Source organism: Astatotilapia calliptera, chromosome 10 (genome assembly GCF_964374335.1).
Source record: "Astatotilapia calliptera chromosome 10, fAstCal68.1, whole genome shotgun sequence".
NCBI lineage: Eukaryota > Metazoa > Chordata > Actinopteri > Cichliformes > Cichlidae > Astatotilapia > Astatotilapia calliptera.
The window spans coordinates 17854125-17881057 of record NC_137431.1 but is presented as its reverse complement, the minus strand read 5'-3'; the positions used below and the strand labels follow the sequence as shown (position 1 = coordinate 17881057).

General features: G+C 40.7%; 1 protein-coding gene and 1 non-coding gene across 5 annotated transcripts; one reads left to right on the top strand and one right to left on the bottom strand.

Annotated features, from left to right (window-relative positions):
• Positions 1-16508: 16508 nt before the first annotated feature.
• trnaw-cca (transfer RNA tryptophan (anticodon CCA)) lies at positions 16509-16580 on the top strand. The gene has a single exon. It is a non-coding gene; the product is annotated as a tRNA-Trp (tRNA).
• Positions 16581-18817: 2237 nt separating this feature from the next.
• On the bottom strand, positions 18818-26401 carry fhdc3 (FH2 domain containing 3). Of its 4 annotated transcripts, XM_026183214.2 has the most exons (14): positions 26097-26401; positions 25635-25796; positions 25391-25554; positions 24670-25153; positions 24340-24401; positions 22439-22541; positions 22056-22141; positions 21584-21684; positions 21408-21478; positions 21198-21305; positions 20914-20984; positions 20661-20778; positions 20404-20568; positions 18818-20174 (listed from the first exon to the last, which is right to left on the bottom strand). In XM_026183214.2, exons 4-14 carry the CDS (start codon positions 25096-25098, stop codon positions 19137-19139), a joined length of 2352 nt encoding a protein of 783 aa, XP_026038999.2. In that variant the 5' UTR covers positions 25099-25153; positions 25391-25554; positions 25635-25796; positions 26097-26401; the 3' UTR covers positions 18818-19136. The 4 variants fall into 4 exon arrangements, with proteins under 4 accessions (XP_026038999.2, XP_080163251.1, XP_080163249.1 ...); XM_080307125.1 differs by lacking the exon at positions 25391-25554; XM_080307123.1 differs by lacking the exon at positions 26097-26401 and having other exon boundaries at positions 25635-25980.
• Positions 26402-26933: the final 532 nt, after the last annotated feature.

Sequence of the window (26933 nt, the reverse complement as noted above, 5' to 3'; positions counted from 1 at the left end):
GATATGAGCAGCCGTCTGAAGGGAATTTATTGTTGCCTCATCGATGTTCTGGCAGTTTTGTACATTTTTGTGTGGCATTGTATGGCACTTTCAAAGCGCAAGGAATTTTTGTAGCCACTTATAACTGTTAAACAAGCGGTTTGAAAACTTGTGCAACTTGATAGTTACAAGATAGCACTTACTAACATGTCACCATTGGATGAAACAGTCTATGAGCACATCTTGTTTTTGGGTTCCATAGAGAGGGTATCTGGCGTGACCAATATACTCAATGCATCACTGCAGCATGGGCCACCTTTTCAAAAAGGCCCTTGTCATCTCTGCAGTGAGCACTCGCACTCAAAAGCATTATTAGTTCTCCACAGTTTCTGCTGAAGCGACAGTTCGTTCAGAATATATGACACCTGCAGTTATTAAATGGGAAGAAGATGAACCACCACTGGTATCACCAATGAGCCCCTTGAAATAAGTAAAGGTAATATGAAAGGAGTGTGCCGAAAAAGACCTTTTTTCTCTTTTTTATTCCAAAATAAATAAAGATTGCAATTAAGTCTTTTTCATTTTTATTACACTAATGCTTTTGGATGAACACACAGCTGCAGTTAAACCTGCGACTTGCGTAATGTCAACAGTCAAAAGAAACCGTTCTGCCTCAGGGTTGGAGTAATGACAGCGATGAAAGGGATGTTCCCTTAAAACCCCAAAGAAATAAAATCCAACCCTCACTTCAGGGAGTGAACAAAAAATAATCAAGTAATCAAATAGCTTTCATGCTGCGTTTGTTTTTAATTATTTTTTTGGTGGGGCCTTTGGTGTTCTTTTTCTTTTTGTCAGTCCTGTGAGAACCGACACAACGTGGCAAATGATGTGACAAGAAATGTTACATAAGCGTGAGTAACAAGGGGTTGCTGTACTTTCTTGGAGCCAATAACATACCGGCTCCCAGTGCTGCACATGGGGCTCCCAGTGCTGCACTGTGGCTCAGGGGGGTTGGGAAGCGCATCTGTAACCGGAAGGTCGCCGGTTCGATCCCCGGGCTCTCTGTCCTGGTCGTTGTGTCCTTGGGCAAGACACTTTACTGGTGTTGGCCGATGGCGCAATATGGCAGCCTCGCCTCTGTCAGTCTGCCCCAGGGCAGCTGTGGCTACAACTGTAGCTCGCCTCCACCAGTGTGTGAATGTGAGAGTGAATGAATAGTGGCATTGTAAAGCGCTTTGGGTGCCTTGAAAAGCGCTATATAAATCCAATCCATTATTACCTGATATTTTGCCATTTTTTGCTTGATCTTGTTGTCTGTTAGGTGCTCTACCTACATGACGTAGTGTTTCTCTGCCAAACTCTCTGGAAGCTCAGCTGAGAACATTTGGAAAGATGTGGAAATGATGGAAATTCAGAGAATTAAAAAAAAATCTATCAGAAGCAACACAAGGAACACGCAAATACTGCTGGTTATTTATTCTACAATTACAAATTGAACAGGAAAGATGAAAAGGAACATGATACTGAGATCTCAGAGACTGCTGTGATGGTGCTAGAGTTTGACAGCTCCAGGTCTGACACCATTCCTCAAACACACATAAGCTCTTCAATTCTGAGTCATACTATAGCCCCACAGCAGTCACACGGCAGCCAGCAATCACATAATAAAAAGCATACCTCACTCTCAAATTTGTTGTTACAAAGACATATACACCAGCATAAAATACAAAGATGGTGTGTATGGTCCAGCACGTGTAATCCCCCTTTGTGTGCTCAGCAACCTTTTATTCTCTTGCGCAGTCCACTCTTAAATCCCTACATACATGTATGTATTTCTATATATAGAGCTATCAGTTCTCATTCCCTTCACACACCAGGCACGTGCCCAGCATTGCAAACGCACTGTGCAAAAGCACAGGGATCCTCAGATGACCAGCATAAAAATGACTCCAACATTAAGAAGGAGCCAAACATTCACATCAGCCTCTCTTGTGCATAACTACCGCACATAGTATAGACCTGCAGTTTTTTTATGCATGCTCTTGTGCTACATTCATGTAAACTGGCTATAGCATCAACACTTCAAAGCATGGCCACAAAGTCCTCAGTGTTCGTTTGTTTTTTAGTATCCATCAGTATGTGCGAATGTGTGCAAAGTTACCAATGAAAAAAATAAAGAGCATCACAGCAAGTACTGACCTGCATAATGCTGGCTGTTATGCCTGCATAAGGTTTTATTATCTCAGGTTTTCTAACTGAATTCTCGGCAAGTTATTGTCTAAATACAGATCATTAATTCATCAGACAGATTGTTTTAGGCTACGTAGATGCTGAGACTATATACATCTACTATTGTAAGAAAGACCAGTTACTGTCAGCATGCAGTAAACACAGGTATACTGTACATGAATGTCACTTGACTGAAGGGTAAAAAGAAAATAGTGATGCTTTCTGTCAAATACAGTGGCAGTTATCAAACTGTCTTTACACAACGGCTGGCCTCAGGGAAAGCAGGTGTGTGCATGCATAAATTGTGCAGCGGATGTTCCACTTAACACAAATTTCCTTTCGGCTTTGCAAACTAGTGGAGGCCAGTGTCTAAGTACCAATAGTGTTGACACATTTCCTTCTGCAATTATTCTGTAAATGTTAAATGTCACACTTTTTACTCCACTCTCTCTTCTTAGACCATTAGTTCTATATTCTAATTGTAAACTGCTGAAAAATTAAAAATTAAGAATGACGACTTAAACAATCTAAAGCCTCAAAGGGTTAAGGATTTTGGATCCCGCTGCCCACTATGTCATTTAGTTTGTAAGAAATTACACGATGTATGTCATTAAAGAGTTTCAACTAGAATTGTTTTTTTCAAGCTGTGTCCATGAGCATAAAAAAAATAAACTGCCAAGCAAACTTTTCCAAGTAGAGCGTCGACTGTCTCCAAGACAGCCTGGCGAAATTCAAACAGAGCATCAGAATGAGGAAGAAAGCTGATATAAGTGACTCTGAATGTGGCAGATAGACTGATCTGTATCGATCTACTGGGCTTTTCCTGCACAGCCATCTCTAGGGTTTACAGACAATGCTCTAATAAAGAAAATAGAAAAAATGCCAGAGGCCAAAAAATAATGGGCAGACATGCAGTGTGCTCATAGGAAGGCAACAGTGACTCAAATAACCACTCGTTACAGCCAAAGATATGTAGAACGGCATCTCTCAGCGCGCAACATGTTGAACCTTAAAGCAGATGCGCCACAGTAACAGAAGAGTGCAGTCGGCTTCACTCATGTCAACTAACTTTGGACTTGTTACCTGGTCTGATGAGTCTTGATTTCTGCTGCAACTTTTGTATGTAAACAGCATGAAAGCATGAATCCATCCTGTCTTGTATCAACAATCCAGGCTAGTGGAGGTTGAATGTGTGGGGGGTAGGTTCCTGGCATATTTTGGGCCCCTTAGTGCCAACTAAGCATTGTTTAAATGCCACAGCCTACTTGAGTATTATTGCTATCCCTTTATGACAAAAGTGTAACTGTCTTCTGATAACCTGCTAGCAAAGTGTAGCTAATAAAATGGTCGGTCAGTGTATATAATCATAGTATATGAGCAGAAGTTGGTGTTTCAATTATTGTCGACCTGCTCATTCACTGATATTGCCACTATTGCCTACATGTTTTCATAGTAGTCTGTTAGCTAGTTACTGCATTGCCTTGCTTGTTTTGTGCTGGATGGCAATGTGCATCAAGGTCTGTCAAAATAATATTATAATTCCCCGCTAATAGATTATTTACACATATTATTATGCGTTCAGTACTGGCATGTCATACCCCTAAACCCTTTCTGATGATGAACTTTAAACAACATCACATCATACTCTGAAGTCTTCATAGTTAACTCGCAAAACCTGCAGAATAATTGGCAAGTACAGCCTCTAAAATCAGTGTAGCAGCAGAGTAAAGCTGTACCCTGGAGCAACACTTTTTAATCCTTATGCATTTGCTGGAGTTTAATGTTCAGCCGATACACCTCTGGAATAAACCATAAACAAAACACGTTTCTGTGTCTGCTGCAACCTGAAAGCCATTTTATCCATCGACGTATTCACTTTAATGCAAACAGAACTTCATCAAGAGATTCTTGCATGAATAAGATCGAGGCAGACATCAGCACAGAAGTTCAGCTGCACTAAGCCTTGAGAAACAGATACACAAGCAGCTCAGATAGGGAGATACAGCCTCCTTCACATCTCTCAGTGTGTATGATTAAGGGCCAGTGTATGAGAACTCTCAAATTGTAACAACCTCCTAATACGTGACCAAATTTGGAGAGAAAAAGATGCAACCCCTGTCTTTTTGGCTCTCATTGAAATTGGCATTCATTACTCTTGAATGGTTTTTACACAGAACATCAGAACAGAATTCAAATAGCCATTTATGAGCCTGTAACACAGCAGTGTGTACAAATTTTATCCCACAGTGTAAAATATACTCCAGAATACTAAAGGTAGATACAGCACATTCAAAGAAAATGACACAATTCGCAGATTCTTCCACTTCTTTCTTTTCCCTACCCAACTCTGCCTTTCCCAGCAGAGAGAATTATTTCAGTGAAAGAAGAGCATGTGCCATGGGGTAGAGGAGCTGATCCTGAAATAATTTGTTTCTTTAAATAACTGGGGGAGTAGATGCCCTGAGCTAAATATATATTTACATAAACAGATAGTTTCATCTAACATGGCATAATAAAACCATGTGATATTAATTTCAGGTACGCTGAAGTATATGGGACCTTCTTTATCTATGGGTTTTTTGGGTTTTTTTTTTTTTTGTATTTAGCAGTTCAGGTAACCATGTGAATGGGAATTTTGCTCACATGCCCATCACATAGCAGAAACCATCACCACATAAAGGAGGAAACTAACTCTCTGGTTGCAAGGGGCAGAACATCTTGTTTCACTGTGAAAATGTATTTTCTCATGGTGCTCATTCTAAGCAGGCCTTGCCATGCTGAATCATAAATGTGCATTACAGCTGGGATCCCTAACAGGGTGAAAAGTCATTAACTTGAGGGGATTAGAAATTCCGTCATTTGTTCGTCACGCCGATAGGTCAGCGGATTAATCATTTGCACATCCTTTAAACTCTGTGAATAAATGCTGTGCATAAATACTGTGCAAGCAAAGACCTGGAACGAATGTCTAAAGCAAACTCCAGGTGCACAAAATAACAGCTCAGTTTGACAAGACTTGGACCAGAATGACGACAGAGACAAATCAATACCTCTTTGAATCCATCTTAATTCAAAAGGACTAGGAAAGGTTTTCAAATGTAGTTTGGAAGTATAGTTCAGGATTGCAGGATTCTAGTGGATTGCTGCCTCTCTCTAAAACTATACTATAATAACCAGTCATTTGTGATGCCAAACCTAATGTTTACAGTAGTCTGTCTGCTTTTAAGGCCAGATTGCTGCTATGCTGGCAAACCAGGAAAACAGGGAGGACGGACTGCTAACTGACATGTTACAAACACTCACACACAAACAACGTGTGGTTCTCTGGCAAGAATGATGCAGTGGATGACAAACATTAAGTGCTACCTTGTATTCACTGTCCACACACAGCAGGACAGACCAACACAGGCACACAGCTAAAATTATCAGTTGGTCTGATCTGAGCCAAGCTGTGCAGGAATGTGTCACAGGAACCGCCTGTATCAACATATTAACACACCGCTCACGCTCCTGCACGCAAGTATGCATGAACACACGCATGTGTGCAGGTGTGCAAAGCTTCAGCTGCACATCACTACTGTGGAAGGGTACCATTTAAAAACAAATAAATAAAATGACAGATTTTCCCCATACACAGATACTAATAGAGTTTAGATGATCTTTCAAATCAGCTGCCTTCCTAACTGCACTCAGCGCATGAAGAAAGCATTTTTTAAAATGTTTTATTTACAGATGTTTGATCAAAGCTGATTAGAAGTGCTTTTACAATTTTAATTTGATCCCAGAAGAGCATTCAGACTCTATGAGCTACAAAATATCATCATTAATCCACAGTAAATTCTCCTATTTGCCCTGTGTATCTTTAAAAAAATTGTTTTTGTGTCAGGCTACAGCCTGTAATATGCTACAACATTAAACCTGCTGATCCTAGCAAGTGCACACTATTTTACAACCACAGAGACACCACAGTCTTAATTCTTTAATTTCTAGCAGTGGTAAATTGTGGTATACAGAAATCAAAATAACTTTTGTGGTTTTTATTTTTCATACTTATTACAACATGTAGCACAGATCACATCTTCCACAGGCCTGCTTGGTATGCAGCCATTTCAGTAACTATCTGGGATCTGTTCTAGGATTACTGTCATGACAGTAATTATATCAGTTTGACATAAGCGACCCATTTATTCCCCAGTTGTATATACAGTATATTCACCGGACACCCTTACCTCTACCATAGAGCAGGAAATGTCTGTGTATATAGTGACAGATTTTTTTTACCCTCTCTGGACATTCAGATCACAGTATATAAAATATATGAACTGCAGCATCTCTGTGCAGCTATGCGTAACAGAAGAGTGCCAAACGGAAGCTTTGTTTGCTGTTGTTACATGAAATGTTCTTACAGTAAGGACTTTACTATTGCTGAGCCCCCCCACAGGGACCTGGCTAAATATATCCAGTGACATGACTACCGTCACTAAGCTTTCACTACATGACTCTCTACTTACAAATAAATACAGCTAAATGTGGAAAACCTGTTATTTATCACACAGATAAATACTGTGCATATGTAAGCATACACATACAGATTTATTTTTGCAAACAAACAAGGGGCAAGAATCCACAAAGGAACACTTCACTGTAGGGCTGTTCGATATAACGATACATATCGGATGACGATATAAAAACGTCTATCGTTTCATTTTACGCTATCGTTTGTTTCGTGGTGTCGCAAAATAAACTGTTTTGATGGCTATATTAATTTCTTAAAGTTCTCTCTTTCTCTTATATTTTATATAACCACACTACGGACGGTAAAAGCCCCTGTTTTTGTGCGTTGTGGTTAGCAACAACGATGGTAACAGCATCGGGTGTCCGCTTGTTTATGTTACTTTCACAATAAAGCTCAAGATCCTGTTGAGACTTTTCAAAATAAACTAAATCACGTGAAAGAGCAGATTATTTACGGATGAGAATTAAAAAAGAGCCGCCGGGTGCTAAAAAAAATACACCTTAGACTCAAACGTTAGAACAGGCTTTTCCCCGCAGCACGCTGTGTAATAAATACTCACAAAGAAAACGGCGGCCTTTACAATTTATGTCTAAAAATGTATAGTTTCATGCATCGGTTAAAACACTCGACTCCAGCTACATGACGCGCAGCTGGAAACACTTCCTGCAAGACGAGCTGCCCGAGATTTACAGAATTTACACAAAATGTTACATTTTTGTGATTTATATCGTTATCGGACGATAGAATTCTTATATCGGGATATGAGATTTTGGTCATATCGCACAGCCCTACTTCACTGCTGCAAATCCAACTGTGCCTGGTAAATCTATTATCAGAATCAGCATTATTGTCCAAGTATGTGTACACATACAAAGAACTGGGTTCTGTTCTCAATATAAACAGAATAGCCCAAAAGAAATGGACACTACAGACATTATCAACATAAAACAATGTGTATCAATGTATTATGTATATAATATACAATGATATGTTGGCCAATAATCTTTGACTTTACTGATGTATTTTTTTTGCCACAAAGGCACAGATAAAAACCAAATTCAAATAAAAACGAAATAGCAAATTTACAAAGCAAAGTTCATGTATGCCGTTGCATCTCTCAGATGGACTATAATAAAAGACACACTCTTCTTCAGACTTCACAAAGTTAAAACTTAAGTTTGAGCTGCAAAGACCTGATCCCCTCACTGAGGGGTTCATATCAAAACAGCAACAAAAATTTGACAGTGCAGCATGGGTTCAACAGGCACCACAATCATCTTAACACTGCTCAGGTCTGCAAGGAAGACAAAGAATTAAAAAAGAGCAAGGATGGTCATCTTCACAAATCATGCTCAGCTGTTACTTTTGTGATATATGATGTAATTAATATATTTCTCTCATGCTGTTAGTAAATACTTAACTGTGGATGTAGGGAACAATTACAAATTTGAGCATAACAGCTTTCCAACACTGTGACAAACACCCTAACAAGTCAAATAGGAGTGTATAACAGCTACAGCACAAACAGAGCTGAAAATCCAGTAGTAACAGTATCCATTAATTGTGTTTTCATGGTTAAGTTTACATCTCGCCTGGCTCTCACCCTCCCATGCAGCTCCAGTGACATTCCTCCCGTGCCAGCTGGACATTCCAGTCTCCACTTCCCCCCACGATGACCAGAGGTTCTCTTTCAAACCTCACTCAGTGTCTCTATGAGAGGCACCTTCTGGCGTGACCAATCACGGAAGCTCCACTACCCCTACATCTGTCTAAGACAGCCCAATCACCTCAAAGTCACAGGTATTCCAAAACCCTTTAATAGCAGCGCCTGGCCCCACAACACTCTCACTTTCTTCCCTGAGAAGATCACAAGAGCTCCTCAACAGTCAAGAACCTGTATTATCCATTTATCTGTCCTACAGTTTGGGATGTCAAGGCAGTCCCTGAACGTGGGTTTTTCCTAATTTCAGGATTATTTTTTATAATGAGACGGTTCTGTTCATAATTTTTATGGACAGAATTTCTAGGCGCAGCCAAGTGGCGGAGGGCTTTCGCTTTGGTGGCCTCAGAATCTCATCTCTGATTTTTGCAGATGATGTGGTTCTGTTGGCTTCATTGGGTGAGGGCCTCCAGGTCACACTGGAACGGTTTGCAGCCAAGTGTGAAGCAGCGGGAATGAGGATCAGCACCTCCAAATCTGAGGCCATGGTTCTCAGCCGGAAAAGGGTGGAGTGCCCACTCCGGGTCGGGGATGAGTTCCTGCCCCAAGTGGAGGAGTTCAAGTATCTCGGGGTCTTGTTCGCGAGTGATGGGAGAAGGGAGCCGGAGATCGACAGACGGATTGGGGCTGCAGCTGCAGTAATGCGGACGCTGCACCGGTCCGTCGTGGTGAAGAGGGAGCTGAGTGTAAAAGCGAAGCTCTCAATTTACCGGTCGATCTACGTTCCTACCCTACACCTATGGCCACGAGCTGTGGGTAGTGACCGAAAGAACGAGATCGCGGATACAAGCGGCAGAAATGAGCTTCCTCCGAAGGGTGGCTGGCCTCTCCCTTAGAGATAGGGTGAGAAGTTCGGCCATCCGGGAGGGGCTCAGAGTAGAGCAGCTGCTGCTCCACATCGAAAGGAGCCAGCTGAGGTGGTTCGGGCATCTGACAAGGATGCCCCCTGGGCGCCTCCTGGGTGAGGTGTTCCAGGCATGTCCCACCGGGAGGAGGCCCCGGGGCAGACCCAGGACACGCTGGAGAGATTATATCTCTCGGCTGGCCTGGGAACGCCTTGGTATTCCCCCGGATAAGCTGGAGGAGGTGGCTGGGGAGAGGGAGGTCTGGGCCTCTTTGCTTAGGCTGCTGCCCCCGCGACCCGGCCCCGGATAAAGCGGATGAAGATGGATGGATGGATGGATGGATGTTGTAATTATATTTTCATTACATAAATATATTTTTCTGGTAGTAGTTGTCACATTGATGCAGACTGATGCCTTATCAAGCTTATATGCCAAGTACAAGTGTGCTTGTGTTACTATTTGCTAGTTGTCAGAGCTAAGCATTAGTGGTTATGACTACCACTGAATCCTCTCAAGGAAACGCTGACAATGGCAAAGTTAGGGACACAGTCTGCTGTTGCTCAGTCATTTATGGGTTGACCATGTCGAGGAAAGACCTCCATCTCCTCTGCATCACATGTATGGGTGTCAAACAGGCACAACTGTCGCTGACAGAATTGCTGCAGAGTGCAAGCCAAAATCCTGGAACACCATTTGCTAATGTTGGTGGCCTCAAAACCTGGTCCCAATGATAAATCCAGCTCTGCCGGCACTTGAGACCCTGGGGCTGAATTTCCCCCTCTTTTAACCAGTTCCTCGACTCTGAAGGGGAGTATGGAGAAGATAAGAATGACATTAACATGGAATTCATAGATGACAACGGATAAAGATGAGGAGGATGCTATTTGCACTCCTGATCAGTAGCAGCTCCATCAGCGGGGAAACTCAGGCCTTTCCATTTCCCCGTGAGGTTGACCTATATGAGATATACATATATAGGGGTGGCTGTAGCTCAGGTGGCAGAGCAGATCAGCCACTAACCAGAAGGTTTGCATGCCAAATATCCTTGGGCAAGATACTAACCCCATGTTGCTCTCCGATGCATTCATCGGAGTGTGAATGTGTATGAATGTTAGATACTCAGCACCTAAACTTAGAAGAAGTGCTTGTGTGAATGGGTGTGATTGGGTGAATGAATTAGTTGTATAAAGCGCTTTGAGTGCTCAGACAGAGTAGAAAAGCGCTATATAAGAACCAGTCCATTTACCATAACCAGTCCATTTTACAAGGATGTGGCAGTCAGACTGCCTATTAACTAGCCTGGAAAGCTGGATGCCAAGTGGGAGAAGCAGACGCTGGTACATCATCTCCACCCAAATCAAAATCCCACACTCACGTCACCAAGGCCAGCTCTCCCATGTAAAAAAGGGAATATTTCAAAGCCTCCATGTACCAAAAGGTTTACAAGTCAACATCACAGCCTGTCTACTCATCACTGCTTTTGTTACATGTTGAAGTTCAGGGTCTGGCTACTGAGCTGGGGTTGGCATTTGCTCACTGCCTAATTTTGTTGTTCTGTCCTGGGATTTACTCACAATGTTGGAGCCACTCTCAGAACTACCTTTGGACTACATTGACTTAAAGGCACTTCCACTCAAAAATGTCATATTGCTTCCTTTTGCAACGGCAAAAACAACCAGTGATACGATTTATCTAGCCATACTTCCTGTCTGCAGTTTTGCCTCCAACTTCATCGTCATCTCTAAGGTTATCCAATCTACTTATCTACCTACACTGGAGCTACTGGCTATTTGCCTACTGCCATTTTCCAACGACAGCCATGGGCAAGTTCGCTTTGTCCTGTACACAAAAACCAGGAGAACATTTGGTTACCAGTGTAACCTGGTTCTCTGAAAACCAAGCAAGGTATCTCACCAAACTGCCCAACTTGCACATACATGAAGAATGCCTGATACTTGGCCAGTGGGCATTATGAAAGGGATCAGGGGACCCGTGTCCTGGAAGTGATTGGTTAGATTGGTGTCCACAAGGCACTTCCTATATTGAGATCTTTCAGATAATTAGGGTTACTCTGGTAACCAAACGTTCTCCTGGATCACTGTTTCAAGAGTGCTTCAAGTCTCAAGGCTCAAGAGAGCTCTGTTAAAGCCATCTACTAATTCCCTCATATGCCTGAAAACAAAGTGAGGTTGCGCTAGGAAGGATTTATATTGAGATCAAAGTGTAATACTGGTGACAGCTGAAGTGTAAACCTCCTGCATTACATTTCACTTCTAGTTAAGATATTTCAGAAACAGAGAAATCAATCTTGCCCCAAGTTTAATGCCACAGCATTATTACCACACAGATAGCTTGGAAAGATATATTTTTCTTTCTAATAGGCTGTAGAAGGATGTCACCTAACATTTGTGGTGAGAGATATTTTATCTTATAAATTGTGGAGAATAAAAATTACAAATTGGTGTAAGCTGAAAACAGGTTGTGTTTTCATACTTTAGGCAAACCATTTTTATATATAAAAAGCTTTTAACAGCATGCTGCTACAAGCCGCAAATTACATTTTTGAGTGTCTCAGAGTCTGCAATCATGTCAGATTATGGACACAGTAACCTATTCACCACAGATAACTACACATCATCTCGCCACTCATCTATAATCACAGTCAAGTCACTCTCATAGAAGGTGTCTTGCATACACAACCAAGATATGGTTATTCAGGTTATGTTACATGGCAAAAGCCAATCACAGGCCAGCAAATGGCCTGCACCATTATTCAGCATACAGACAACATAGGGTGTGTGCATCCACCAGTGGGAGGTAGGGGAAATAAGGGAGAGTGATGGAGTGGAGAGGGAGACATGAGAGGAGGAGAGGTATGCACCCTCCGCAAAGGGGAGAAAGGAAACTGTGTAGGTGGAGCAAATATGTGCTGGCATATCGGCGGGATGGCGTTGAAGATAAGATGGGATGTCAGAGGGGAAGATTTTTACTTACAGCAGATTCCTGACAGATGAAAGAGAGGTGGGAGGAAGTTTCAGCGTGCTCTCCTCCGGAGGGAGCGATATCCGTCCACAAAACCTGACATTGTCAAAGCAAAAAGCACCTCACACACAGAGACTAGTAAGACAGACAGAAGCAGGGTGTGTGTGCGTGTGGGATCTGGCTTTAACACATGTATGTTTGTGCTAACAGGAGGGAGAGATAGAAGCTGAGAGAGCGCGAGAGAAAGAGAGAGAGCCAAGAGATACAGAGATATTGTACAAGCTGACTGGCTGGTGTGAAAATGGGAGGGGGCCGAACTGTCCAATAGTGTAACAGATGAGCAGAGTGAAGAGGAGATGGCAACAAAGACAGATTTTTTTCCCCCTCCATTTCCTGCTCTCGGTGTCCCTTAACTCTTCTGCCTCTCTTTTTGATTGCGTGTGTAAGGATAATGAGAAATATCCAACAAGCCAAACTGTGAGACAGTCACTCATTGACATGAGGAGAGGCTCTCTTTTTGCATAGAGATGTGGAAGATGAGATGGGAGGACCAAAAATCGCCTGAACCCTGTTGGAAACTCTAATTTAGTTGGACATCAATTTAAAAGAGTGATGAAATGAATTATTAAATGCCATATAAAAGAGAATCAGAGGAAGGTGGGAGGTAGGACATCGTCTTTGTGAGTTATTTAAGAATCTAGAGAAACATAGTGGTGAAGATGGGAAGTAGCGTAAAGAATTTTGACAGGCAAACTGCTGCAGTGTTTCTTGTATGATCCCTATATGTATGGACAGAGCAGGCACCGTTTGCCTCAAAAGTGTGAGTGGAGTGCCTGTGTGCATGCGCCTGGGGGTTGGGACCGAGCTGTCTTCCCATGATTTTTGCTGCAGGAACACTATGTTGCCATGGAGACTGCATCCAGAGCAGCAGAACACGCAGATGGCTGCTCCCTCGCTTTCCCAAACCGTCCAGTTAGCTTTTCATCCCTGACATGAAATTCACAAAAGCTGCACCTTCTGAAATTAAAAGAAAAACCTCCAGGTATGGTTCAATAACTGAAAAATTACAATTTTTGCCAATTTGCATATAATGCATTCAAAGTGTAAATCACTGGTATGCTTTGTTGACGTTCATAATCAAGAACTAAAACAAGATCTTATAGTAAATATAGTGAAAAAGAGTTCATGTTTCACCATCGCTCACCTGTGGCAGAAAACCCAAATTCAGACCAGAATGCAGGGCTGAACAAAACGGTGAGCTTTATTTTAAAGCGGATGATAACGTCCATAAAAGGCAACTAAAGGGTAAATAATCCAGAGGCACTGAATTAACATTCACACACACAGACACACACTGAGGGGTAATCAGGGGGATGAGGCACAGGTGAAACTAATTAGGATAAATCCACAGGGGAAGTAAAAGGAAATGCAAAGCACTGGTGGCAAATGACTACCAAAATAAAACAGGATTTGAGGAATGATAACAGGTAAGGCAGTGAAAAAAAGCACAATATATATGTATATTTTAAGGAGATTTTAAAAAGTGTAAGCTTGTGTGAATTAAAAATAAAAAGGTATGTTTATAAATGTGTGCACATATGTAATTGATCTGTGATTACAGAAACACGTCTGGTTTTTAATCAATTGATTATTTCTCCTTTCTTTAAAAGCAGCTCCTATAACAGCACTTAAGTCCCCAACAAATTTGCCTAAGGGGACAGTAAAGTATGTTGTATCCTATCTCATTTCTCCAGGTTTGTTCCAAAGAACTGAACCACAATTAACTGAAAGCACCTTCAGCACACCTAGAGCTAATACTGGAAACAGTCAAAAGCCAGATGACCTAAGAGCTCTGACTGGGTTAGGAAGAGTGAGCACGTCAGAAATCTACTGTGAGGCCGACCAGGGGCAGATCTAGAGGAATTCTTTTAGGGTGACACAAGGGTGGAATGGAAATCAGATGGGATGGCAAAATCAAAGCCATTTTGTCACACATATGCAGGTATTACATTCTGTAATATGTACTACACATAGTTAAAATACATCAACTGCAGCAGGTATACACATGTTTCATATAATCATAGTCTGTAACTTTCTTATGGGTTTTAACCCAAATGACTAAACATTTCAGTTACACAAAAAAAATGTGACCTTGTTGAAATCTGAATTGCCCACGGTATTAATTCAAAATGTGCTCTTGCACAGTTATTGGTCTCAGTTGTAGCTATGCTCAAATTCCTAATGCCAGCTTATTTTGATTCATATGCAAAACTACTGTGGCACTAGGGGTGGCACATACCACCCCATGCCACCACAGTAGATCTGCCCCTGAGACAAACCATTTGGGGCTTTATTAACCAACAAAAAGGAAAGGGAATTCTACACTGTATTGGGAGCCAATGAAGTCCTTTCAGTACTATTTTTTAGTAGTGTTTTCTTTCTTTCTTTCTTTCTTTTGCCTCACAGCAACAAGAGGAATTGTGACATGTGGCATAAGTCTTTATGTGTTGTCCAAACACAAAACAAATACACATCAACAGGCATGCCTAGGGTCCCTTTTTATGTGGGGCAACACAATATTTTTATTCCTTGTCCCCCTAAACTACATCTTGAGCCAATGTCCCGCATTTTGACTGGTTGGCTCTGAAGAACATACACTTTTCTGAAGTCTGACTATTACCCAGAGTATATTAAGGGATGGCCTTTTATTATAGCCAGAAGAAGGTCGCCCTGTCTATTGCCATATTTATAAGGGAAAGTTACAAGTCACCAAAAAGTCACAACCTTTCCAGATTTTGTTAATATGATGAAAACTACCACATAGAAAATGAAACTATTATATTGTTATTTGGCTTTTTTGATAATTATTTTTCAGATTTGCACACAGGGAAAATAAGGTGTCAAGTCAATCAGTATGTGTGTGCCATAATTGGATAACAACAGCTAAAACTGTTGGTTATGGCTCAAAAAAGGCATACCACTTTATGGATACTCTAAAGTGAAGCCTAAAAGACAATCTAGGTCAATCTAGGCATGCATATCTTTATATTAAGCGAGAATTTCTGTGCAAAACTAATGTGATGGATACTTTAATAGACATGCAAAACATGTCCTCTCTGTCAATAGTGCTGCTTCTAAAATGAAATCAAAAATGACTGAAAGTAAATTTGCCTTTGAAGTTGCAATAAAAAATAAATTACCAGAGAAGATATTAATATTAATTGCATGCTCCAACACTGACATTTACCCAGTTAATCAATGAGCCCTGCACTGCTGGAGCTCCCTGATGCTAACACCCATCTCACCAGCGAACAGCCTAATGTGAGTAACCACTTTCAGCCCTGTGCAGGATTATTTATATGTGACTAATGGATATGACTGCTTTAGGTTACAGTGATGGCAACAAATGATGTATCAGAACATTAAAAAAATATAGTGATGATAAAAATAAAAACAAAATGTGGTCAAAGGGGAAAACACACACATACACAAAATAAGTTGTTATATGAATTGTATGTACTTACCCGTCCATTTTGCAATGTACAGTCCGGCTGCTAATAAATGACAGCAGGTAAGTGTCCAAAATTATTTTCCACCTGGATGGAGAATAACCGGGATTAGCAACAAACCCGCATAACTCAAAGCAAACAAACCAAGCACCTTCGACATTACGTTTGAGCGATTCACCCACTCCTTTAGATTGTGTAGAGTTCAACAACACAATATGTCATGTGCACTTCACCATAGATTGCATTACTTTTGTCAAAAGCATGAATTTTAAAACTTTTATTTTGTGGATTCCTCTGTGGCTTGGCACCCTATGATTAACCTCGGATAAATTGCGCCATCTACTGAAAGATTTGGACCCTGCAACGCGTTCATATTTAATATGGATATCGATGAATTGTTTTATATGGTGGACGTACATGCTGTGCAAAACCCCCCCAAAAAACCCATAAGACCATAAACCGACAAAGTATCTTACATGAGATCTCAAATTTTGGTAAAATCAGAACAGCTATGGTGTAAATACTTTTGGTTTGAAAGTATTTACAAAGTAAAACACGTGTGATGATTTTGGTATGTGAGAAGCACGCTGAAACTTTCAATAAAGAAACTATTTCTCAGTGATTAATGAGATAAACGTTCGGCACGGATAGACAGGGAAATAAAATGCGCAGACATAACCGTCGACACACAGCCACATGAGCACTGGTGTCTGGCTGGCCATCGCAGAGACCTCGTGGCGCAACGGTAGCGCGTCTGACTCCAGATCAGAAGGTTGCGTGTTCAAATCACGTCGGGGTCATATCTATTTCTTCTTTCACACGCTTGCAATTTGCCTTAAATTTACCAATTATAGCGGAACAACAATACAACCAATGTGTCTTAACGCTGAACGTGTTAATTCCTTTAAGAATGCGTTTACGCTGACCGTCTACCGACAGTACCTCCACGCGAGTCCAGTTAATTTTATTAATCTGAGTTTTAAAAAATCTGAATGAACCATCATAACCTGTCAGAGTAACTTCACATCAGTTTAGCACCGCATTAAAATGTACACGTATGTGGTGATAGCCACGGAGGCTGAGGAATGGTCTTCAACCAGAAACACAGTCCTGTTTCCCCGTGGTTAGACACGAGAGCCGAAAAGCTTAACCATTCCTTTCCCCCTGTAAAGCAGAGGTGCATCACAGAGGATCCCTGACTTGAAGTCACATTAAAGGTTAAAGTCTAATGTGCTGTTCTGAAAACACGCTTGAGTTAATCACGAGTGGATTCTTAGTGGTTTTCCTGTCCAACCTCAAATCTAAATGGAGCACTTTGCAAACAGTCTAACTCCTCTAACTATTACTACACTAGACACACAAACAATTTTCAGCAGAATATATTAAAACAACACCTGTCCACAGACTAAAATCACTTTCCTATTATGTTGTAATACATTATATTAATATGTTTAGTGTTTATCTACCTTTTTGGTCCAAACTCCAGTCCCCACATTTAACAAAACAAACATCCAGGGTGGTCACCTTATTTGCTGGAAGTCTTGTGTTCCTTGGTTGTCCTCTACATTCCCTTTTAGTTTTCTGTGTTATGAAGACAATGACTCCCTCTCTCCTCTCAAATGTTCCTCTCTGCTTAAATGCTTCATCACAAAACAAGTTGAAAGTCTCCCTCCCTCTCTCACTTCTCAGTCCAAGTTCCCCCCTCCCCACCTCCTTTCTCATCTTTCACTGGGACACACTAAACTCCGAACACTTCATTAGCATGGCCCTGGTGAGAGTGCAGCTTGGCTAAGACAGCAGGTCACCTCTTGTCCTAGGGAGTTGACTCACATGAGACAGACTCACTGTGCTCAACAGTCTATCACAATGGTCCGATTGTACACTGGAGCGCTAGTTTTACATCAGACAGGCCAGTTGCTGCTTATGTACCGCTCCTTTAATTTCATCTCCACTTAATGTACTAGCCTATGCTCTGAAAGTAAGCACCTCTGACAAAAAGAGCTTTTTACATGCTTATAGCCACAAGTTTGTCAGACCAAGTAGTCCAAATCTTTCCAAAACTCCCTATTCACTCTACCCTTTAATTTGAAATGCCAGGCAACTGCAAATGTCCACACGGAGCACTTGCTGGTGGGAGGGATGGATGTGGGAGGCCAAAGAACAGTCAGAAAGGAGCTTGTATGAAGCAGTTTGTTCCAGGATGCATTATTATACTGTGAGCTCAAAATGGCTGTAAACAAACCCTGTAACCCAAGCAACAGCACTGAATGCCTCTTTTTATCCAAAATCGTATCTACTGCTGAGCAGAGACACCAGGACAGCATGAGGAGCTCAACAGCAATGTGTCCTCAGCAAAGGCTCATTTTAGTTACTACAGTCAGGAGTAGGGCCCCCAGGCAAGACCGTCCTATGTTTTTAATATGATAATAAGGTTGCAGAAAAGCTGGTTCATCTCAGGGCCAACGTAGAGACGAGACGGGCAACAGCTCACACTCTTACATGATCAAATACTCATGTCTTTTCTAAAGAAGTTGGCTTTTAAGTTGAGATTCAGTCTCCCAGAATGGAGGTAAGCTGCTTCTGCTCAGCTGAGAATCATTAAAGTGACGATTGGGAGTCAAACAAAAAATTAAAACAATCATGGATTTCAAAATCCGTACCAATTTTCAGTAATATAAACTTTACTATGAAATTATCTGAGCATACAACTCTTTACTTTCTCCTTTTGCCAATTTTTTCCAAGTAACCTATATTTGAAAATGGAACAATAAAACTGGAAATTCTGTTTGTGGTGTGCGACCCCAGTATTTTTAGTGGCCCAAAAAATGGCCTACCCTATGAAACAGTTCTGGAGGAGCCCCTGACTACTGTGTGAACTAAAAGCATAATTGATATACCTCAAATCCAAGGCTTACTCATTAAGTAAAAAGGACTAAAGAAATAATAGATGAGGTCAAAGGCTAACTGGAAACTGAGCAGGTATCACCAAGATGAAGTTACCCTCAGTCAGACATCCAAGAAAGTCACAACAATAGCATATGAGACAACAATTTAATTTGAAAAGTTATTTACCATTTGAGTACAGCCAATATTACAGATAAAAATTTAAAAGATAGAATGTCAGCCTTTATTTCATACAAAAAGGACAAAAAAGTGAGGAACCTGTTGCGATTTTTGAATGTGGTTAGTCTCAAAAATCAAAACCTTCAGTTCAAAGCAAGTCCATGTTTGCCTTGTTTCCACTGAAGGGTAAAACCATAACATAAAAAAGACAGACAGTTTTTAACAAAAAAGGCAAAGCTTGGTTTCCATCTCCAAAAAAAAAAAAAAAAAAAAAGAAAAAAAAAATTCTTATATTAAGTACTTGAACCTTTGAAATTTTGCTCTTCCAAATCACTGGGTTTGCTTCTGCCTCCAATACGCCTGAAGAAGGATATAAATCCAGACGTGCTCACCTGCCCTTCTGCATTATTCCCAGCCTTACTAATTCCAGTTTCCTCTTTTGTTACACTTTCCGTCCTTGAGCCAGAGGAGAATGACCTTTGAGATGAGTGTTTCTGCAGCAGGTCTCCCAGTTGGAAGCCAGATGGAGGGGACTGCACAGCTTCATCAACAGAATGAGACCTGTAGGTGGTACCCTGCGACAAACCTCTCCGATTGGGGCATTCAGGAAGAAAACCAGAACCCCTAGATGGAGACATCTCACTGACAGATTTGGGTGCATCATTGCCTTCATCGCTCTTCCACACACCATCATCAAGGTTGTCGCCACCATATGTGGATGACAGCCTGCGTTGGTGGGCTGGTCTGTTTCTCTGGGGGCTGGTTTTCTGAGTGCAAGTAAAAGGGCTCAGGATAGTCCACGGGGAGCTCACATCCCCATTGCTGGCAAAGAAGTAGTCTCTGGTCCTAGGCCGAGGTGTTTTTGGAGTAGCAAGTGTGTCTTGCTCTCTCTGCAAACGACAAGGAGTACCTGAACCTCTCTCACAGTTGAGGCTTTTTGTGTTTTTTTGGTAGCAAAGCACATTCAGAGAGATCTTTTCCATCTTCTCGGCTTCTTTGTTTTCCAGTTTTGTCATGTCTTTATCCTCTTTTTGTGCTTGGAATGGTTTCTTATGACCATCTTGGTTAGAACGGGGACTTTGCTCAGATGTTTCTACTGATGAATCAGTCCGGGAAGAGCACTCCGAGGGTGACCCTTCGATTGGGGGCAGTGCATTCTTTCTGCATCTGGCCAAACCTTCTGGGACTGTAGACAGAAAGTTGTGCAGGGCCGACTCCAGGCTTGACGACTCACCATTGGGTCCTGATGCTGTGGATCGGCGTTTGGGTGCTATACGCATGCTCTCCTTCCGCTTGTGCCGCCGCTCTGCTTCCTCTCGCTCTCGGTTTTCCTAAAACAGTGAAGAGAGAGGGTATATTTAGGAAGATACAACTCAGCAGCTTAATGCAAAGAGTGCAAGAGCACAATTTTGCATGTCAAGGCAATTCAAAGTTCTCAACATTAAACCCTCAGGTTTAAAATTTGAAAATTACAATACACCTTTAAAATCAAAGTTTTATTTATTGCCCTGATGAATCTTCATTGGTTAATATTTTTATTGCACAAAATTACATTCTTACCTGCACAGCTGTGTCAAACCTCTTGCAAAATGAGTGAAAAATAGAGCAGCACTCCTCTAATTTAAAGGTAGATGGGTCTTCACAGAAATATTCAGCAACAGCATTGCTCACAGATTTTAACTCCTGGAGAGAGGACTCCACTTCTGCAAGCTTGGCCTCAGCCCTCTAAGAAGTTATTCAGAGATTTTATACATTACAAAATAGTCAATCTTAAATTGAGCCATTTAAAAAAGTAAAATAAGAAGAGAAATCTTTACAATTAAAAACGTCTCCATTTGTTGTATGAGGCCAGGATGTCTGCTGCTGTACAATTTCACTTCTTTGATCTTCTTGACTTCCCTCTCAAAATCTGAGATGACCTCCTCTTTACAAATCCTTTGGTAGCATTTGCACATTTGTGGAAAAAAAGTGACATCGTCAGTGCAGAACTATTCACCGATTTTCTATAAACAAACGATGTGACAGCAATTAAACTGACAATGAAATGACAGGATATGAAGTGATAACCACCTTGATGCCATCCCAATATGTTCAAGCTGGTTGGGAAAGGTCAGTAACTCAGAATCAATGTATTCTGCTTGCTGTGGGTGAGAGATAAGGAGTAAGAAACAAAAATAATGCTGCGGGATAAATCTGTTAAATAACTGTTTAGATCTGAGGATGACAGAACATCAGTCAACTGGGCTGACTAGCGAGAGTTAAAGGCTTTTTAGATAAGCAAAAGATCTTCCCAAAATTCATTCATTGTGATTTAATCAAAATGTGAATCCCTCCATTTCCAGGATCCTCCTCACCTTGGCAACGTAGTGCATGAGGTTCATGCCTGGCTTGTTGGCCTTTGTGTCTGCCAGCTTAAGCAGAGAGGTCATCCTAAAGCCAATAACATTGGAATTGTGACCACCCTAAATAATAAATGAACAATAAGTAAAATAGCTATGAAGACCTGGGGGGAAAAAAAATAAACATACATATACATATGTGTAAAAGTGTAGAAAAATACCAACAGCGTTCATGTAGTTCCCGGCTTTTAATACCAGCCGAATGACCGAGTGGAGGTCATCACAGTCCAACAGTTCTGAGAAAATAATGGGGAAGAAAACTTAATTTAACCATCAAAATAGACAGGTTGTGTAATTCTAGTAGAACTTGATAAGTCAGCTCAATGTGTGTAAAGTATTACCATTAGCTGCTTTGGACATGACGCCAACTGAGTTCTTCACCTCCTCCATTAGAGGAAAAAATTCCTCCCTTAGCACCATCATTTTCAACCGTTCCTCATAGCTAAAGCCAAGAAACAAATAACTGCATTAGCTGTTGTAATTTTGTTTTTCTAAACCCATTATTGAGTGTGGAGAAACATTTTAAAGGGAACACTTCAAAATTAGACATATGGAAAATTGGCAGAATTATAAAACGACATCATACAAAAGACAAACAATCCGGTTTATGTTTAAACTGTCAGCACGACTATGAATCAAAGAGCTGGTATGTGGCAAAATGTTAAATATTTCAAACAAAGCTTATCTGAGATCTCAAGCAACATTTCTTTAATATGCAGTCAAATATTTCACAAATGTGTGAGTTACACCACCCCAAAAAGGACAAAAATAAATAAATACTGAAAACCCTGCTTTAGAAAACTCCATACGCACCCTGGTACTTTGACCAGCTGGACCATAAACTTGTCAGCCTCAGCCAAAACAGAAAGGTTTCCACTGAACGACATCAGCAGTTTGACCTGTGCAATCACACGAGTGTCAGTAAACAAGGATAATATTCATGCCAGTTGGAGATATTACAAGAAAATTATTTGGAATGGCCAAATAAAATGCATCTGATAATGAACATACTGTCACAAAATTATATTTTAATAAAATTAACAGCCTCAAAGAAAAACATTTATATTTCAGAAGGCTACTCAGTCTGGCATTACTCATGTAAAAATACTTTAAATAATCATTAAGTTAATATTATGCACAGATGACCAAAGCTAAAAAAAACAAAAAAGGGAAGCAATGGTGGGAGCTGCTGTTACCTCACTTTCCTCTGGCAGCAGCTTACAAAGCTCTTTCAACTTCCCATTTCCAAACCGGAGCCAGTTCCCTTGATAAATGTCCTGCACAATTTCTGTCACAGGCCTGTGGAGGGAGACAAAAAGTCAGCAGTGACAAGACTGACTCAGTTCTTGCCATATCGGCGTGACCTATTAAATACAGTGCTGTAGAGTTATCGCAGTTTTCCATTTTCCATGCTGCCACTAGTTTACATTTATCTCAAGACAACGTGAAAACCGCAAAGACTCGCTTCCCTCAGTTATCCACACTGCTGGTGAGAAGTTTCTTCTACAGTAGCACTGGTTGTAAACCCTTCAAGTGTAACCAAGAGACACAGTTAGGCCCATAAATATTTGGACATTGACAGATTTTCAGCCTCGTCACATCATTAAGGTTTTAAAAACTAAAGCTGAAAAAATAAACAAATAAACAGCCAACAATGTAGTTCAAATATAAAGACTAAGGTTTTGGGGGGACAAGACTGGATGTCTGACACTGAGAATCATCTGCCTTTGACAGTCTGCATTATAATACCTGTAACTAATTTTCCTAAATCTTGGTAAATAAAATATTAACAGTTAAACTAACAAAAACTAAACATTTTTAAACCATAGAAAAACTTAACCAAACCCCCCAGTCTGGAAACCAACTGAAACTAAAAACCAATGAGAAGGAAAGGAGAAGAAAAAAATACATAATAATAAATAAAGCACTATGTGAGCAAAGTGCACACTTAGCTTAAATTCAAGAGTTTGACAAAGATAATGCATTCATGTTTGATGGCAGGGGAGCACCAATGTTAACCATTTTGGATGATTCACTTCCATCCATACAAACATTTATGCACAATTTAGGAGTAAAAATAAAAATTGTTCAAATACTTCAGGTCCTAACAGTAGACCATAACTGATAGAAATACTAAAACTGTGAATTCAGGAAGATTTGTAGTCAAAAGGTTGTATGTAACAAATTTCTGATTTTACAGCGAGCTTAATAGTATACGTGCAATAGCAGTAAATGACAACATACAAATAGCTTTATGAAGTCACTACCAGACAAAAGCAGAAACCCTTTTAATTTGACTGAGATGGTAACGCTGACGACATTACAGCATTTAGCTGCCGACAGACATTGAGCGGTAATTTGTTATTCAAAGTGAGAGCCAATTGAACTTTGGACTGAAGGTGACAACCATCTTGATATGAAGCAAACTGACACCAACTGCTAGCCAGAGTGATAATTTCAGAAACAAAGGTACACGTGCAAAAACAAAAGGCAACTCATCACTGCTCAGAGGGCCCCCAAAAAAAATCAGCTGTCACACAATGACACAGCTCACCCAGCAACACAGACCAGAAACTTAATGAGGAGTTGTTAAAGAGGAACTGTGTGAAGGCAAATACGATGATAATCCCTCATAGCAAACACATCGAGCATGTTCCATCATCTCTGTTGAGCCTCACTTTGCAGTATGCTTCCCTCCAATTTAGATATGAAAGTGTGTCATAAAAGTTTTTAAAAAGGCATTGCCCTTACTGTTAGTGCTAACATCTTTCATTGAAGGTTACATTTTATTTCCATTTATTTACATATGGTTAACTAAGATAAAGAGCTTGTCAGCTGGAAGATGATTAGCATAGCGGAAGTGACTCATGCGTCAAGATCCGCATTTCTGACTGCGTTTGATGTTAAAAGCACTGCCCCGACCACCGCTTCCTGTAGTTACTCAATTTAAAAGACAATTTAGTTCTTGTTGTGTTATCGTCTTCAAATGGTGCACTGCAATGCTCTTTCACTGCCATTTTAATCATGTTCTTTTACTTTTAAGCAGTTCTTTTCATCACTGGTATCATGTGTCGCTACACTTCAGCAGCATCATTACCTCTTAAAATGCCTCAGGAAGATTCCGATATTCATACTTCTTTTGGAGTCGAGAATTGTGACCTAAAGACAACAACGTCACACACAAATGTAAAAACAAAATACATATTCAGATAAGAGGAAAAGTGGATAATCTATACAAGGCAAAATAGTTTTGGAGGAAGCTGAAATGCTTTCAGAACAGTTTCACTTCTGCCCTCAGGACTTGATTAGCTGGAACTTTTCTAAAATTACTTCCCATGTCTGTTAATCACTTCCCTTGCTTGTTCCTTCTGTGTTTTGTGGCCATAATAATTTAGAGCATCTGCATCAGGTACAATGAACCCTTTACCTGAGGCTCCTGTGGAAGGTGATCCGTGCCATCACATTTCTTCAGGTTTGTTGAAGTGCACAGTGAGGCCCGTTTGTCTACGTGACTGAACAATTCCTCCATGCTCCGAATATCAAGCACCAGGTCCCTCTGGGGCCGACTAGATGTCCACACATTCAGTTTGCCCAGGACACGCTGGCTGGGAATAGTATCCCAGTTCAGCTTTTTCATGGAACGTCTCTGAATGTTGCGAGACCCGAAAGAAGAGGAATGGACAGGTGGGGGAGGTGGCGGTGGGGGTGGTGGGGGAGGTGGCGGTGGGGGTACTGGAGATACAGTTGTAACATGCATGGCAGGAGGCTCAGAAGGCGCTGACAGAGGAAGAGAAGACGAGTCTGGAGGTGAACAGTTGGGAAGAGAAGCCGATTTAAAAATCAGCACTCCCTCCATCTGTTTGTCTCTAATCCAGAGATGATGGAAGTGTCCAGCAGCAGACAACTCAGACCTGATGGAAAATATAATTCCATATATGAGAGAGAGAGAGTCAATTGGTGATTCAGCAAAATATCAAAGAAATTCTGTCCAATTAACCTTTGCTTCATGTATAAAATATTGTCCTTAATTATCCAACTAACTCACTAACACCAAATATCAGTAGGCAAAAGCGGAGTATTTCTCATTTAAAAGAAAGAAAAAAGCGGAAGATGCAACAGATCTAACGGTAATTAACTATAATGCTTACCTGGTAGTGGCATATGGTCATTCAGCCGTCGAATATAAAAGTTGTCACAAGCGAAAAGCCACTCTGACAATTTCCAGAGTCGCACTTGGCAACTAAGCGACCAAAGTAAGCTGCCAACAGCTTGCCGTTAACACGTCAGACTAACTCTTCGTCACAAAAGGCAGCTTGATGAAAGAGAGAGGCACTGTAACGGGACACTACATTATGTGAAAAACAAACAAAAGAAATCATTAATTTAACTCACCTTTTGCTTTTAAAACGTCGCTGTTAAACAAATCCTCTGACGTGATCCTGCCGCGTGCTCGGACATACTCAGCAGTGTGTATCACGAACAGCTGTCCCAGGTGCAGGTGTTTCCACCAATTAAAATTCAACTCATTTTCCCCCCACAGTAGGGAACGCCCTTCTGTGGAGAGGCGAGAGAAGATGGGTAGCCTAATTGCTTCAAACGCCAAGAAGAACTGTATTAAAACAGGTTAAGTGCATTTATTAAACATGTTTTTTTTCCATTAGGCATTACGTAGGTGGTCAGGAGAAAACAGCTGCTTGTTAATGCTTTTACAAACCAACCAATGTTAGATAACCAAATCACCACCATCAAAGCTAATTCAAAAAATACATTAATGATGTTGAATTCAATGAAAGTCGCAGTTAACTTATTTATGGACGTACATGTTTATAAGCCATCCCTTTCATTTTTACTCACCGTGATTTTTTTTTGATTTTTTTTTTTTTTTAAATACTTTGTTTTAAAATCGTCACTCCGTTTTGACCTCGTTCGTTTGCTGAACGCAGGCAGTCTGACAAACAGCAGTCACAGGTGCGGGAAGCTCCTCCACCAATCAAATACAAGCCGATTTCCATGTGGGAACGCCCACTGTGAATAGGTAAAGGAGATTGGTAGGAGTTGGTGATCAACAAGGCCAGACTATTTCTAACAGTAAGGTTAATTGAAGGATGTGTTTGTTATATACATTGACATCATGAATGATATACAGTACTGTTCAAATGTCTTGAGCCACCCCTTATTTCTTTATATTTTACTTCTAAGGAGCCAGACTTTCTTCAGATGTTTTAAAAGGAACTTGACAAAACGTTTTCCAGACTTTCTGAAGGTTTTTCAAAGTTTTGTTTTAGACATTGGCTGCTTTTTCATTCATATTCAGTCCAGTTCTTTTTAAGCCACTTAACACTGACCTCTGTATCATTCAAGCATTAAAAAGGGACCAAACCAAGGGATAACGTTGTCTACACCACAGATGTCAACCCACTTTGATCTTATGTGGGCTGGACGAGTGAAATCCCCCTTTCTGTAAGTATACATAATTTTAACTAACCATCTAATCAATCAACACTATAAGAAAAAGAAGCACAATTCAGACAGAATGTCTGACTTTTTCCACATGATAAAAAAAATGATACTGTAGTAACGAGTCTGTCAGCTTGACTCTTTTGGCTTAAATTGGAAATGTGTAAAACATCACTTAATGACTTTGGTGTAGTATGAACAGTCATGGTCTTTATCAGTAGGAAAAACAGTAGA